Source organism: Ixodes scapularis, unplaced genomic scaffold (assembly GCF_016920785.2).
Source record: "Ixodes scapularis isolate PalLabHiFi unplaced genomic scaffold, ASM1692078v2 PGA_scaffold1__304_contigs__length_218370807, whole genome shotgun sequence".
NCBI classification, from domain to species: Eukaryota; Metazoa; Arthropoda; class Arachnida; order Ixodida; family Ixodidae; genus Ixodes; species Ixodes scapularis.
This window is the reverse complement of record NW_024609846.1, coordinates 198,769,571-198,785,546: the sequence shown is the minus strand read 5'-3', so window position 1 is coordinate 198,785,546 and position 15,976 is coordinate 198,769,571. Positions and strand designations below refer to the sequence as shown.

General features: G+C 47.8%; 1 protein-coding gene across 1 annotated transcript in view; it reads right to left on the bottom strand.

Moving 5' to 3' along the window:
* The window catches only part of LOC115317039, a 97,612-nt gene that overhangs the window by 40,928 nt on the left and 40,708 nt on the right, over nucleotides 1–15,976 (bottom strand). The window contains exons 9-10 of the mRNA XM_042291047.1: nucleotides 11,966–12,067; nucleotides 11,263–11,377 (exon numbers count right to left, since the gene is read on the bottom strand). Of these exons, the coding sequence (XP_042146981.1) occupies nucleotides 11,263–11,377; nucleotides 11,966–12,067 (217 nt within the window). The remainder of the gene's footprint in view (nucleotides 1–11,262; nucleotides 11,378–11,965; nucleotides 12,068–15,976) is intronic.

Sequence of the window (15,976 nt, the reverse complement as noted above, 5' to 3'; positions counted from 1 at the left end):
CCGTGTTCTGATTTTGCGGATGGTGAACGCGGAAGGGTAGTGCAGAAATGCCGTCGGCGAGCTTGGGTGCGTATGTAGCACACGCCTGTGACTTTTCCTGATACTTTGGCTGGGTATGCACACGCGAAGCTCACTCGTGCCGTTTCGAGCCTTCCAGTGACTATGATCCAAAGTTTTACCAAGGGAATGAACTCAGTGTCGATACGTGCGTTAAAGCAAAGCATACGAAGAATAGTCTTTGTTCTTGGCTTGCTCCTGTTTGCTGATTATGCATTGAGATGCCTTTAATTCTTGTCATTTTACACTTGTTTTATTGGGAAGCTTTTGTAGAAAGTTTTTGTACACTGAACGATAACCTATATCAATACGTTGCAAGCCCAAGGGTGCCAGCGGAATATCAGATTTTGTTATCTGAGTTTTAAAACAACCAACTTAACAGCTTCTTACTCCCATAATTGAAAAGAGGAAATGGCTACTTCCCAAGCATGTCCAATGTTGTGAGTTCGTGCTTATGCAGGATATTTGTTTATTCTTAACAGAACTTCACAGACTTAATTAAAAGGAGGTAGTAGATATGTGTATGTCGTCTGCACTGTACATACGCAGATCTCAGCGGACCCTACATGGGTGAATAACCGTTGCAATATTTTGATTACTTAGCCGAATATGGTAATTAACTTTTGAATGAGCGGTTTAATGGGCCATGTTGCAATTGCAGCTTTAAAGGAAGCCACTATTAAAGGCCAACCCAATATAGAAAGTTCGCGAACAAACAACGAGTTTTGAGATATTTATCGCTAAAATTTTGCCTTTCTTCGCTTCGAAGGGGAGTGTAAACTCGGCTCAAGTAACCGAGTTTACACTCCTCTTCATTTCGGGTCTTCATACATTGAATTTGTAAATAGCATAAAAACTCTCGGAGTCATTTTTTCCGAAGACATGCTCTGGACAAATCACGTAAAACACCTCTGCTCTAAATTAGGCAAAGTCGCAGGAATTATGAACAAGCATAGGCACGTTCTTCCATCCAGCGTAAAAAAGGTTTTGTACAATTCCTTATTTTATTCTCATTTATGTTACTGCACCCTTATCTGGGGTAACACGTCTTACTCAAATTTGCATATAATACACTTATTGCAAAAAAAAGTGCTAAGAATAATAGGTAACGTTCCCTACATACATCATACGGATTCACTGTTCAAGTCATACAAGATTATTAATATTCATCAACTCTATAACTATCGTTTAACGATGGCGTATAAATATGCGGCATTAGGACGCTCAAATGTAATTCTTCAACTGTCTGATTTAAAAGAAAAAAGTGATTATTATTCATCGAGAAATCACCAGCCCTGGCAAATTCCGAAATGTAGAACAAACTATGGAAAACAAAAAAATAAGTTATGCTTTACCGTCTATTCTGAACGAATATTTTGTTAAAAACATAGATATTGTGCAATTGTCCAACAGCCAAATATTCAATTTGTTCATTGAATTTTTTTCTTTTTTGACCAGTGTACTGTATGTACTCCGTCGTAGCTGCTGAATGGGGGGCCCGGAGCCTCGTCAAGCTGCATCTATGCAGCTTTTTCTGCGGCCTCCCATTCACCACTTGTATTTGTGGTGAAAAATAAAGTTCGTATCGTATCGTATCGTATCGTATAATTCAAAAACCGCGCGCTGAAAGCGCGAATGAGGTTGTGCTGATATTGATGCGTAGAAGAATGACACAGTTGTTTCTGTCCCCTCGTCACTAACTCGACAGCGTGTCTTCGGTGGACTCGCCGGCGCCACACATCAAGACGACTAAGTCACTATTCTACGTATTATTTTCATAACGGTTTCTGAATCAAGTGAAGAAAGGCAAACTTTTACGATAAATTTCGCGAACCTTGTTGACCTTTTCGCGAATTGTCGAAATTGTGTTTGCCTTTAATAATGACTCCTTTTAAAACTGTAATTGCACCATGGCCAATTAAGCCGTTAATAAACAAGTTAACTAACAAATTTTGATTAATTATTGAACATTAACAAATTTTGATTAATTATTGAACATTGCAACGGTTATTCACCCGTTTATTGTCCACCGAGCCCCACAGATATAACGAAAGACGGCATCCACATATCTGCCACATCCTTTTTTTTGTAAAATATCTAAAGTTCTGTCAAGAATAAAACAAAAACACCCTGTATGTCTGCTGCGTGAACGAGATACGCCCCCTGTGGATCCTTGAGTCTTTCCTTTCAAATACCCAGCTCAGGCGAGACTTACCTGGTTGTCAGAAAGCAGCTGTCGGTTAAATGTACTGTTATGAGCGTGTGGGTTTCAGATGGTTTACCCTCAAGAGGATAATACGCTGCATATTGTAACCATGTATGCGCTGCACATTGTAACCATTATTTCAATGCCGTGCTGTAAACTATTACAACTTTTTCCTTGCCTGATCTGCGTTTGCTCATGTTTTCTGCTCAAAATGATGTGAAATAGTTGCTTGTTTTCTTTGAATCTTATAAAGCATTACTAGTTCTGCCCACGTTGTCTAAGTTTTTGGACTTAAGTGCAATGTTAAAACGCGTGATAAAAATTGTCACGGCGGCCATTTCTTGCAAGTGAACGTCGGGTGGTCCTCGGATGGCTGTGGCAGCCATGACGAGATAAAAGATTCTCACCCCTTTGCGACCGTCGCTTGTGTGGTTCGTCGCATAAATGAACACAAGAATGAGTGACAAGTGAAGCGAGCTGATTAAGGTAAAGAAAAATAATACGGGCAGAAAAGGAGACAGAGAAGTTAACCTGGAATATTAAAAACACACTAAAACAATCTCGGACTTTAGTATGTGCCGTTTCGTTCCATAATAAAATAAGGTAAGAAAAAAAAAAAACAAAAAAAAAAAAAAAACCGCTTTTGACTTTTAGATACTCTTTTCAAATATCTAATGTTCGGCCTTTGCGACCAAGGAAATGGGCATTTCATTTAAAATGCTCACCATAACACAAACCGAAAGTCGCAGCTATGCGCTGAAACAACTTGCAATCCGCTTCTTTGAAGTCGCAATTGTTTTTATGTAAAAGAAGGGTAATGTAGCTTGTACCGTCCAATACATTGAAGCATCATGTTGCTAACGATCGCGCCGCAGCGTAATTGATGCCGCGGTACGACCGCTGGCAGGTCGTAGCTGTATCAGAAATCCTATGTGCACTCCACCAAAGCGGCAACAAAGATTCATCTTTTCGCGCGTGCAGCCGCGTAAGCGCACACCTTCTGGATAACGCGCCGGTGTCGACTCCTGTCGCGATCAATACCAATCGCTTCAGGCGAGCCCCTCCGGTCCCAACACTACCCAAGTATTGTAGTACACTGTAATATAAGCAAAGTATGGGAACTAAAGTGGCGGCAAAGCACTTGTAACAGCTAGGTGCTCACGCCGAGGAATGCAACTGCGCGTGCCGGTGCGTGCATTCTACGAAAACTTAAAAAAAAAAAAAAAAAAATATGGGGACCAAAATGGCCGAGATGTCATCAATCTAACAACGCACGTGAGTGTGTGAGCATGAAGGCACTCTACATCCGAACAGATACGAGCGCCACCCACCGCATCACACAGCGCAGTGGCCGGACTCGGCCACCGCGCGTATTATCACTGACGTCCGATGCAACGCCAACTGAGCTGACTGACAAGAGCCATACCAAGCGCGCGCGAGAGGGAAAAACTTCCTCCGCCGGAGAACGGCGTCACACGACACGTTTCGGGGATTTATTTCACACAGCGGATAACGCGGGCCTTTCACACTTCGATACTGGCGCCATCTAGAAGTCGCGCGTTCAACCATGCCGAAGCTTCCCTGCCGAAGGTCCTCGAAAAATTTGCAGACATCTTCGAGGAGAAGCTGGGCTGCTGCAAGGGACCACCTATTAAGCTGCAATAATAATTGGGTTGTGGGGATATTTATACAGCGTGTAGTTGGTCAGCCATTTAAATTGCGACAAGTCACACGCTGTAGATGAGCAATTTAGCCAGTGCGGTACAACCGCTAGCCTGGGGTCTTTAACGTGCTCACGCAGTAGTGATACACGACCGCACGCCGGTACGATGCTCATCCAGATCGAAACGGGCAGGTGTGGGGGGCTCGAACCCAGGATCCCTGGGTTCTGCAGCGCGAACTTTCGCTCCACGCGCGTCGAGCTGGGTGTGCGCTTTAGCCCACTCGGCCACCGATCCCCCCTGTTAAGCTGCACAAAAAGGAAGACGCAGTGCCCCGCTTCTTCTGTAACGCGCGACCGGTGCTTTACGCACTTCGAGATAAAGTTTCGGAGGAAATTAATCGCCTAGTAAAGAAGGGAGTGCTCTCCCCGGATCCGCACTTCGGAGTGGGCCACACCCGTCGTGCCGGTGGCGAAGAAAAACGGTGGCATAAGGCTGTGTGGAGATTTTAAGCTGACTGTAAATTCGGCGACACGCTTGGAGCGCTATCCTTTACCGAAGATTGACGATATTTTTGCGTCGCTCTACCCAGGAGAGGTCTTTAGCACATTGGATTTAGGCAACGCGTACAATTAGCTTCCTCTCGACGAGGAGGCTCAGAAGATGGCAGTGCCGAACACACACCAGGGCCTGTACTGCTACAACCGACTGGCCTTCGGTATCGCGTCCGCCCCAGCGCTCTTTCAACGACGCATCGAATCTCTCCTGCAGGGACTGTCTCGTGTGAAGGTATACTTGGACGATATTATTGTCGCCGAGAAGGAGGATGACACCTCGACGCTCCGACAGGTGTTTTAGCGACTCCGGGAAAATGGACTCAAGCTCAACCAAGGCAAGTGTCGGTTCCGGGAGAAACAAGTGTCCTTTCTGGGACATAAGATTGACGCGGAAAGCCTTCATCCTCAATGGGAGAATCTCGAGGCGGTGACAGGAGTAACAAAGCCAACATCTGTGAGCCAGCTGAAATCCTTTCTTGGACTAGTGACTTATTACGCGAAGTTTTTGCCTCACCTTTCAACCACGCTGGCTCCCTTGTATCGACTGCTGGCCAAGGGAACGCAATGAAAGTGTGTGTGTGTGTGTGGGGAGGGGGGGGGGGGGGGTTGGGGTTGGAACAGGAAAGAGCCTTCCAAGCAGGGGGGGGAAGGTGCCGCCGCTTCCAATGCACCCTCCTCAGAATTTACGGCGCTCCGTGAGGGCCGCCATGTTAAAACTTGATACCAGTGTTGCTGCATCTGTAGGTCATTTTTAAGTTAGAGCTGACGGAGCAAATCTGGCCACGGTGCAACGCCGATGTACGCTGGAAGCTAGAACCGGTTTGCTTTCGTTGTTTTTGTTTGGTCGGAGCAAGTCTAGCAACAACACACGTTCAACGTGGCGCCGGTATTGCTTCGGCAGCTTCGGTTTGACCACGTTTGACGCGGTTTTCGAGCACATGTAGCGAAAACGTGACCGGAGAAGTGCCCCTTGATGGTCCCGGAAGACGGAAAGTATTATTCGTAATCGTCGTGTGTGCTTTGAAAGCGAAGGGAGTGACAGGGTCCACGAGTGCGCAACCACAAGCCAAGGTTCACGACAGCGCTCCGTTGACTTCGGCGATCTCGTTCTGTTTGGTGCATAGAGATAGGTTTGGTGCAACACGGCGATGCGGCAAAGAGTTGAAACGTTCGTGGTCAGTGGTGCGGTGCTTGGAGATAGAGGCCCATACTAACACGAAGCGCAAATTGGTTATTGTGGAGTTTAAATTCAGCGGTTTCAGGCCCGTCGTCGTCAGCTGATCCGGTCCAGCTGGTCCGGGAGGACGCAGTGAGCGCTTTTAAAAGTAAATCTTCCTTTGTTCCGTTTCAAAATGTGGAAGATTCTCGACGCATACCGTGAGTAAAAAGCTGCGGGCGTTTTCAACAAAATTGCGTCGTTTTAATTGAACAATGGACTCCGGATTGTTGTCCTAGACCTGCCGTTTTTATGCTTCGTGTTGTTGGCGTTTGCACAGCGACGCACACCGCCCGAGTAGATGATTCGGTCCTGCAAACGACCGGTCATACAGAATTTCAGTGGAACTTAAGTCACCACCGATATTTTCTTGTAAATCTCGTGTGAGTTTGTTGGGCTCGTCATGTGGTGTGAATAAATTAGGGCAACGTTTCCTACCTGCCTGCGGTTGCATGAACTGAGACCATTTTTTACGTAGTGAACATAGCGTTTTTTCTTTATTTTGGAAAGAGGTGTTGGGGAATTTATTATGTTACAATCACTTGAGAGTTCAGAAATTGGAGAGAGCGAGCACGCTTTCCCAACTTTGTCTCTTTTCTCTCTGGCATTGCCCCTAGTTTCAAGTTGCAGTTTCAGTAGACATGCCTACTAGCAGGTACAAACTGCTCTAAAGCGGACTCCGTGTTTCGCGCTTTTCGCAAGGTGACTGGGTAAGTGCTTTTGCGAGGTATGCGGAATACACAAACGATTTTGTTACGCCCGTCGGTTGCGTCTCTCCAGCAAAACGAATAAGATGATCTACAAAGGCGCAATCACAAGCCAATATTTACGATAACAGTGCATTTGATTCGGTGGTCCGTGTAGTTGTATTTTACCCTGCTTTCTGCAACACCGTGCCATGGCGAAGAGCTGGAACATTCACGGATTGTGCTGGGCTACCGGTTGACCCAAAGGCGGATCCAAAACTCCGTTTTTTTTTTTTTGTGTGTGTCTTTTTTTTTTGGGGGGGGGGGGGGTGGAGGGGGGGGGGGAGGGAAAATCTAAAGCAAGATAGACAGGACTCGGGTTGCGCCTTTTGTTTTAACCGCTGCAGAACCACAGTGCACCGACGGCCCCTAGATGTGCGCCGACTTTTGGTTCAAAGCCGTGCTTTGAAGCCGCCGCCGCGGACTTCAATCTCGGTTGAAGCGACGGAGTGGTTCTCCATACCCTATTTCGAACCCTCGTCCTTGAGTACCGAGCCTCCTACCACCTGGCAGGCCGGTAGTTGGTGTTATTTCGGGGGATCCACCCATGTCAAATCGCCCTCCGAGAAGGGGGCAGGGGGGGGGGGGGGGGGCGGGGGCGGCCGCTTTGTCGCCCCCCTCTTTGTCCCGCCGCTGGGTTGACAGAAGCCCGCGTCGCCCGCATCGGGGCGACGCGGGCTTCTGTCAACCCAGCGGTTGACTTTTTTTTATAGTGCACTTGGGCTGTTGTAGTGGCTCTAGGCTGTTGATGCTCAAGCCTTTCATCGGCGGCTTGCCGCCAGCTGATCCGGCTGCTCGACGGTGAGGAAGCGGCGAAAGTTACCTCTGAAGTAAATGTAAATCCTTGTTCATACAGTTATCCGGTGTCAAAGTGTGGAAGGTGTCCAACCTGTATTGAGGGCGGGAACTACGGCGTTTTGCCTTGCTTTCGTAACCGAAACCAGAACAGCGAGATAACTGCCTTGCGTACTCCAAAATGATGAGAGCAATAAGTCGTCAAAAACCCGTTTCTAGGGTTTCAAACCAAGTAAACAAGACAAATATAATTCAAATTTATTGTCTGTATGCAGGAGGACTTATGTAACACAACAATACATTCTCGTTCCAAAACGAAAAAGAAAGTAAAACTCAGTCCGCCGTATATGGCAGCAACTTCTCCGCTGCAAAACCTATGCTGGCAACGTAAGCGGTTTTAATATGGCAGCCTCCGCTTTGCGCCGCGTTCCCTTTCCCTCCTTCCCCCCCCTGCTTCCAAGAGACGAAACGTGCCATGACAGGCCGATTTTCTTGTTCATTACGACCAAAACTCACCGTCCAATCGGTTGCCACTCCGACTGCGTCCGACGAGGCTTCCACCGCACCGCCACAGGTCAACTGGGTCAACCGTCACCTCCAGTTCAAACTCGGGCGCGCGCGCGGCAGTCGGAGAGTAGGTAGCCTCGTCTCCGGCGCCTCCGCGTCGCTCGGATTCCGTTCTCATGTTTCTCGCGGCCGGAAACATTCACCGAATATGCGCGTGTAGTCACAATTTCTAAATCCCGGGGCCAAAATCTTGTTTTGCCAAGGCTTCTTTCCAAAATAGCTACTCGAGTGATGCTTCGTCCACTTCATCGAAGGCTTGCGACAGCCATTATTGGCGAGGGGACTAAAGTATTCGTTAGGGGATCAACTCCAGCGGGAGCAACGAAATGCCCGCGGGACGAACTGCTCGAGTTACCGCTTCTGAATAGAGGGCGCTAGGGTCGCGGGGATGAAAGATCGCGATTGGTCCCTTTGCGCACCTTTTTTTTTAAGAGTGCTCGGAAACCGTTGCGACTAGAGTGCGACGCTTCACACGGCAGTTTGGGTGCTGTCTTGTCGCATCGCTGCAACGGAAAGGACTACCCGAGAATATTGTGACCGGGATCCCAGATGGAGGCTGCATACTCTAGTTTAGGTCTTATTAATGTTTTATAGAGGACCAATTTAAGCGAAAAAGGCGCCATGGAAAAATTACGTTTTAGGTAACCAAGCATGCTGTTACCGCGAATAGTAATATACTCAATATGAGGTTTCCATAAAAGGTTAAAACGTAAGTGGACACCAATATATTTGTATTATGTCACTTGTTCTAAGGAGTAGCCATCAAGGTAGTACAAAGGACTCCCATTAGGTTTGCGGGATACTCTCATATGTTTGCATTTACTATTGTTAAGTTTCATTAGCCACGACTCACACCACTGAGACACGGAGTTAATATCAAACTGAAGAGTGGAAATATCATGATTACTTCGGATTTCACGATATATCAGATAGTCGTCAGCAAAGAGACAGACAGATGAATATATTTAACTGGTAGGTCGTTAATATAAATTAGAATAGTAAGGAGCCTAAGACAGACCCCTGAGGAACACCAGAGTTTACTGTCGCAAGTGGAGAGTTTTCATTATTGACTGTTACAAATTGCGAACTATCAATAAGAAAAGATTGAATCCATGCAAGAACGTTAGGGTCAATGTTAAGTTTAGCAAGTTTCAGTAGCAATAGTTTATGACACACTTTATCGAACGCCTTAGCAAAATGCAAAAAGATGCAGTCCACCTGGGAGCCTTGGTCAATGATACAATGAATGTCCTGGGTGAACGATAGAAGTTGCGTTTCACATGACAATGACTTACGAAATCCGTGCTGAACTGGAGTGAAAATTTATTAATTTCTAAGAAGTTTACAAGGTGGGAAAATATTATGTGTTCAAGAAGTTTACACGGGATGCTTGTTAACAAAATGGGACGATAGTTGTGGGTAGAATGTTTATCACCATCTTTTGGGATAGGGACCACCTTCCCTACCTTCCAGTCCGAGGGTATGACGCCGTCTTGGAGTGACTGTTAAAATAGGGAGTTTTAGAATAGCGCACGCTAAAGCTTTGCGTACGCAAAGAATAGCGTCGTCGCCACTGCGCCTGCTCCGAATGCAAACCAGGTTTTGCGGTTTGCGTGCGCAATTTTAGCGTGCGCTATTTCTCGGAAATAGCGTGCGTACGCAAAGAGTCTTTGCGCTTCTCCAAGGAGGATTCGTGATGAGAAGTTGGCTAAAGCCAAGACGAGCAGAGTTAAAAAAATGGCGGCTGCCAGGATTATATCGACGGCTGCTTTGGCGGCGTCGTGAGTGCGACGTCGGCGGCATCCTCGCAACTGCGATTTTCAATACAGGACAACATTGTACTTGGTTTGGCAACGATCACCGGCAACTTGATGCTTGCGACGCGCGAACATTTCACGGCGAAGGTACGACGTGCGAAGGTCAGTACACGAGACCTCTCTTGCCGAGGCGACGCAAGCGGACACGACCGGTCAACCGCTCGCGTCGCATTCTCATGTTTAAACCAATTTAAAATGGTACTCTGAACCAAAAAACTTGCTTTGCCTGAAGTTACAGCATTTCGTGTGTGAAATAAAAATTGTGACTGTATCTTGATGGCGTCGCAAGCGCGAGCTGCTTGGGCTTTTGCGTCGCGATGGAGAAACGCAATCGAAAAACTCTCTTGCGTCGCGCGCGCTAATACAAGCGCTAAGTTTAGCGCTAGCGTGCGCTAAAATTGTGTACGTTATTCTAAAACTCCCTAATAATTTGTCAAGAATAAGGGAGGAATATAACTTGGTGCTTCTCAGGAACTTAGTATTTATGCAGTCCACTCCTGAAGAAGACAATTTCAGCCTATCTAAAATATTCACTATACCGATGGGGTCAACAAGAATAGCATCCATTGGTAAATAACCGGCACTCTCTATGAAAGGATAGCTGATGATGCAAGCATCAGAAAATGATCCAGTGAGCATAATTTTGGGCGGGAGATTGATTTGGAAAGAAACGCTACCATGTTTTCTTTTTTTGTTCTCGGACAATTAAAACAAAAATGACGGATCGTTGTGTTTTGTGCGTTTTCTGGTTCATTTTGTCGCGCGATTCTTGGTTCCACACGTGAAAGAAACTCCAGAAACTTTGTCCGGCTGACGCGAGGCAGGTTTCGGTTCTCCTCCGGGTCAGTGGATAGAAGCTTCCGTCGAAACTCGTCTAGCACGCCGATCTCACAGCTTGTTTGAGTACGCCACCGCCGCCGCCATGCATCGTGGGAGCTGTAGTGTTTCTGCACGCGCGACAACCCTGCTGGAGGTCTGTGCGAGCACAGCACGAGGCGGCATGAGCTATCTCGTGAACTGGCGTCTGCCACCTACGAACTACAGTTATGGCGGCGTCAGGCATGCGTGGAACGCTTGGTGAGATCGGTCTATTCGCGCATGTCCAACCAGGCTTTCACCAAGCAGGACCTCTCTTGTGAATGTGGTGTGCCTGAGTGTTGTGCGCGAGCGTAGAGTGCGTGAAGGCATCTCCAAACGCCCCTCCGCGAGCCCAAAACTTCGTCGCTTCTACGCCGAACCCTTCTCGAGCAGGACCATGCCTGTGTCACTGTCATGCCCTGGGTTAGTGAAGCTAGTGGCGCTCTGCGCGAAGCCTATCACGGCGTTTTGTCTCGATCTGGCGAACAGGTTCAGTCTGTCCTCGCTGGAATCTGCTCGTTCTCTCCGTCGTGTGGATGCGCATTGGAGACGGACGAACCGCGGACATTTTGTCACATGATCAATCCGTCCGCGGATTAGTCCGTCGTGAAAATCGGCCTTTAGCAACAAGGTGGCTGCAGTGTCGCTACACCCAAGCGTAGCCTTATCAGTGGTTCTGCGCTTCTAACGATACAGACGGAAGATTCCAACCGTCGTGCACAAAGTGTTCTGTACTTGTAACGGCACAGACCGAAAAGTAACTTTCCGACCATTGGGCTCACCGTGGTCGAAAATGTCGCACAAGCCCTGATGCCGCTCGTGCTTCAAGCCGTACAACTTGGAAGTGCAGCCGCAGTTCTCGTGCCACAGCTCCATGAGGCAGTTCTCCGAACATTCCTGCGAAAAGAAATAGTGCCCTTTCGCGCCCGGACCGTTTGGATGACGTTCGGTTTATCGAAACAACGTTCACTTTTAAATACGCAGCCCGGCTTATATCCTTCTGACTTCAAGCCGTCCTCTCAACGAGGATTCACTCAACACCGACTAGAAGGCCTGCGCATGACCAAATCCAAGCGGCAAACGCCCTGAAGCTCGACGAGAGTAAACGCAAAGACGTGTTGGCGACATTGGGTGCCGGCGTCGCGCACACTCTGAGACACTGTCGGCGACGCTATGTAGGTGCTGCGTGGACGCACTAACCGTGACGTCTGGAAATGACACCAGCGCTTGGTAGATGGCCGATGGATTTTCCCTGTGATCGACCAGAGCGCGAAGATTAGACACGAGTGCTGCTTCAGCGTTCAGCTTCGTGTACGATCGTTGCGGTCGGCGACGCCTTTCAGCCCTCCGCCCCGTTTCCTTCACCACGCACGCTTAGCCTTCGTGCATGGCCTGGACGTGAAATTCTTGGTCTAACTGGCTTTATACTACATTTGCAAGATTGTGTTTTACAACGTCGTTTTTAATATCATTTTGAACACTCACCTCCGACTGTATGATGTATTCTTTGTAGCCGAGCTCTTGGGACAAGCGCACGTAGTCACTGCACATGGTCTCGTAGGGATAAGGCAACGAGTTGGTATTCGTCTGAAAGAAAACAAAGGCACGCATTGTTGTCTCGCGCCGGCGGAGGGGCCGGCATAGCTGCGGCAGAGCAGGACGTGAGAGCGCGCGGGGAAGTGTGGCTGGACCGGAAGCTATAGACTGCGCGCGTCCAACGCGTTTGGATGCGAGGTCCAGACGTCAGACGCCGGCGTCCCGCATTATGACGCGTCTGATGAGTGCAGTGGAGACCAGGGGCCCTATGTTGCACGTTTTGGACTCCGACGGCGACTAGGGAGAAGGAAGTGACGTCAACGACACAACAAACGCGGATTGGATGTTGACAGAAGAAAACAAAATCAACATCCAATCTGCATCTGCTGCGTTGTTGACGTCACTTCCTTCTCCATAGTCGCCGTAGGAGTCCAAAACGTGCAACATAGGGCCCCAGGCAGCTAGCTTTACGTCTATCCACGAATCATTCGATCCAAGAGCTCGGTGTTTTGACGCCCCCGCGCGCTCTCTGTCTCATCCTATCCCTGTTTCTCGGCGCATAGGCAGTTCCACTTTATGTGCGAACGAAGCCGAAGCTACGTGCACGAGCATGCCGAATCTCACACTGCGCAAACACTCGTGCTCTGCTGGGATGCGGACAGCCCGGTGCGCGCTCTTGTAGCTTCAGCTGCACTCGAAGTTAAAGAAAGTAGAGCACTTAGGTCCGCGGAGTGGTGTATCCATGTGGTGTATACATCTGCTATCGTGCCACTGTTATTGTAGCTAATAGTGTGATGCCGTATTCTGTAATGAAATGTCGATGCTCGGCACACAACTTGTCCATCCCGCTGGAAGGTTCCATACAGTGTATGGAGTGTGTGAGTGTGTACAACTTCGGAAAACGCGCAGGCTGAAAAATCCTTCAGAGAGACAAAATATAATTCCACCGTAATCAACCAACGCTACATTGTATCTACATTTGGTGGCCATCACCCCAAGAGCAGTGACGTCATCAACTCTGGGGGAAGCCATCAACTTCAAGACCACATGTCTTGAAGTTGGTCTTTGTCTTGTTTCAGAACAAAACGGCCCTTTAAACATCTTGACCGAAGATCTTCTGTTCTTGCCTTATGTTCACTGATGTCCCACGATATTAAGGAAGTTGCCAGAAGGTGCAACATACCAGTAGTGATTTCGGCACCATCCTAGTTGTCGCGACTGTGTGCAGCTGTTAATCGGGGTGCATGTCCGGGAGTGCAATGTGAGGTCAACCCCCGCAACCGGTATGTCGCCTGCGCCTGTGGGGTGATGCACCTGATCCCCTTGTCATGTGGCAGAGTGTCGTTGGACAGATGGGGAGGTGTGGTAATGTCCGGGCGAGGGAACACTCTTTCCTTGCGCTCCTCCTCGTCTGGTCATCTTGCGGTCCATTATGACAGCTGGTTTTCGGAGGGAGCGGACGTGTGTTCGAGGTGCGGTCTACTCTTGAAGCCAAGTACTTTTTTTCTTGGTATTTTTGGTGTTTAAAACGTACATGTCATAGTAGAGGTAGATTTAATTAGCGGCAGGGTACGGGATTTAGGTTCACCTAGGCGGCCGGGCGGGCCGTGAGAAGGTAGAGTAGGGTCGGTCTTTGCGTAGATTTTGGCGGGCCTTTTCTTTGTGATAGACGCGCGAGTTTTTGGGTAGCTAGGCGATTAGTAGAAAAGAGAAGAAGATCAAGGGGGGACCTGAAAATGGTGGAGTGCGGAGAGTGCAAGCGGTGGGGCTACTTAGAAGAAACGGACCTCGAGAGCGTAGCTGAAGCAGAGAAAAGTATCTTCGCTTGCCAACTTCGTGAGAAGATTGAGGAAGGCTTGAGAAGGCTAGAACGATGGTGGAAAGATAAAATCGAAGATATCAAGGAGGAACTGAAGGAAGAGCGGGAAGCGGGTCCTGCTCGAGAGGTAGGTCACCGAGTTGAAAAGGAGGGAGCCTGAAGTGTGATGGCAGGAGCTTACCAAGGAATGGGAAGGCAAGGTATAGCACATGGGGGCTGAGCTCAACGAGGAAAGGGAGAAACGGGCCGAACTTGAGAAGCAGGTAGAGGAGCCCAGGCGTGGAAGGCAGGGCTAGAAGAGCGAAAAAAGGATTGCGAGGATAGAGTGGAGAGAGTCATCGGTGTAATTAGAGAAAAGAAAGGGAAAAGCAAGGAAGGACAAACAATGATGGCAGAATTGCAGAGCATTCTCAGAGTAGAGGTCGACGTAGAAGCACAGTGGGAAGAGATGAAGAGAAAGTCGACAGCGAGAGTAGTGCAATTGATGCAAGGGGCTAGAGAACAGGGAGTGAGCAGTGCGGGCACGAAGAAGGTTTCTAGGACCTGTATAGTGAAGCCCCGCAAAAGGAGTAGGAAACAGCTGAATTGGTAGTGCCCAACCTGGTACCGGTGGTAAATGGAGGGGGTGTAGCGGCGTAGTGCCAGGAGAGGGAGGGCTGCCGTCGGCAGGTAGGAGAGTCCTAGTAGTGGGAGTCTCCAAGGTGGCAAGAGTCGTAGAGCGAGTGCTAGGCAAGGTGAAAAAGGACAAGAGGGTGCGAGTAGAGGCCCAGCTAGGAAAATAAATGGTAGATGCCGTTGCCAAAGCGGAGAAGGTATTGTGGGATAACATAGAGGGGGGAAACCTAGTGTTGATCCACGCAGGACTCAACGACGTGTTGAATGGAGGAGCCAGAACCTGAGAAAACAGATAGAGGCAGGACCAGGGACTCAAACCGTAACCGAAACGGAAAACCGTTTAGGAACGAAATGTTTTAGTAACCGTAAGTAGAACGAAACCATTATTTGAAATTTATGAAAACCGTAACCGTAGCCGTAAATTATTTACCGGTAAGCGATATTAACCGATGTTAACCGAAAATTAAAAATATTAGTCTTTTTTTTTTTATCAAGAATGACCTCGAAGAGGAATCTTGAAAATCATAGAGTTATTATTGTGTACTCTAGGGGCTCAACTGGCGCTAGTGTCTACGCCACTTCCGGGAGGCAAATTGAAGCGGACAGCAACCAGTCTACTTTTGCGGTGCTCCTGTGCATTCCGATGGGAAAACGCGCGTACATTTTGTCTCTTGCCGGAAAATAACATGGAACACGTTCGTTATTTGAGTCGTACCGAATAGTTTGTACCTTTCTTAACATTTTGAAAGTGTACTTATGAAAGTGTACTTCATGAATGAACGAAGTTTAACATCGCTAGATTTCAAGCCCCGACCTCTGTTCCACAGCAGGTGTGTAAAAATAAGCTACGATTCTCAGCAAAATAACAATCAAAAGTAATATAGAGCAAGTTCAAGGCTCGCCAGTATTCGGTGACGCTTATATATTGCTAATATGGCAGTCTTGTCACTATATGAAGATGACCGCTTCTTGCATCTTTATGAGCGGTTAAATACATTCAAAACGTAAACAACAAAGTACGTGGGGTATGAAAGGCGTCTCCTTCTAATATTTTCTCTGCCGGGCAGTCTTTATCGGGCACTTGTCATCAAAGACTTTAAGCGTGCGGGTGATGTTTTGAGCATAGAACAAGCATATTCGCACAGAGCAGAAAAAATAAAGCAGTAAATATTGAACATTGGACTATATTACCTGGCCTTCAATTTATTTTGATTGTACATGCGGAGGGAGCTACTAATCTAGTGTTACTGCATAGTTCTTGCCAGCTTAGTTTTCCAGATGTCCTTCGTTCGTCACGTATATCGCCCATGCTGAAAAGCGCCGACGTCGTGTCCGCTCTAACAGTGTCTGACAGTGCACATAAATACATATACGAAGCCGTTTTAGCACCGTTTTTAATGCAAATAGTTTAAAACAAAACGTCGTATCTGACCAATTATTTCGTCTGCCTGACTGAGAAATGTTCCAAGCTACCTAGTGCGGCCAGATTACTTGGGATATTTGCTCTTATAATCGAGCGCCGGGAG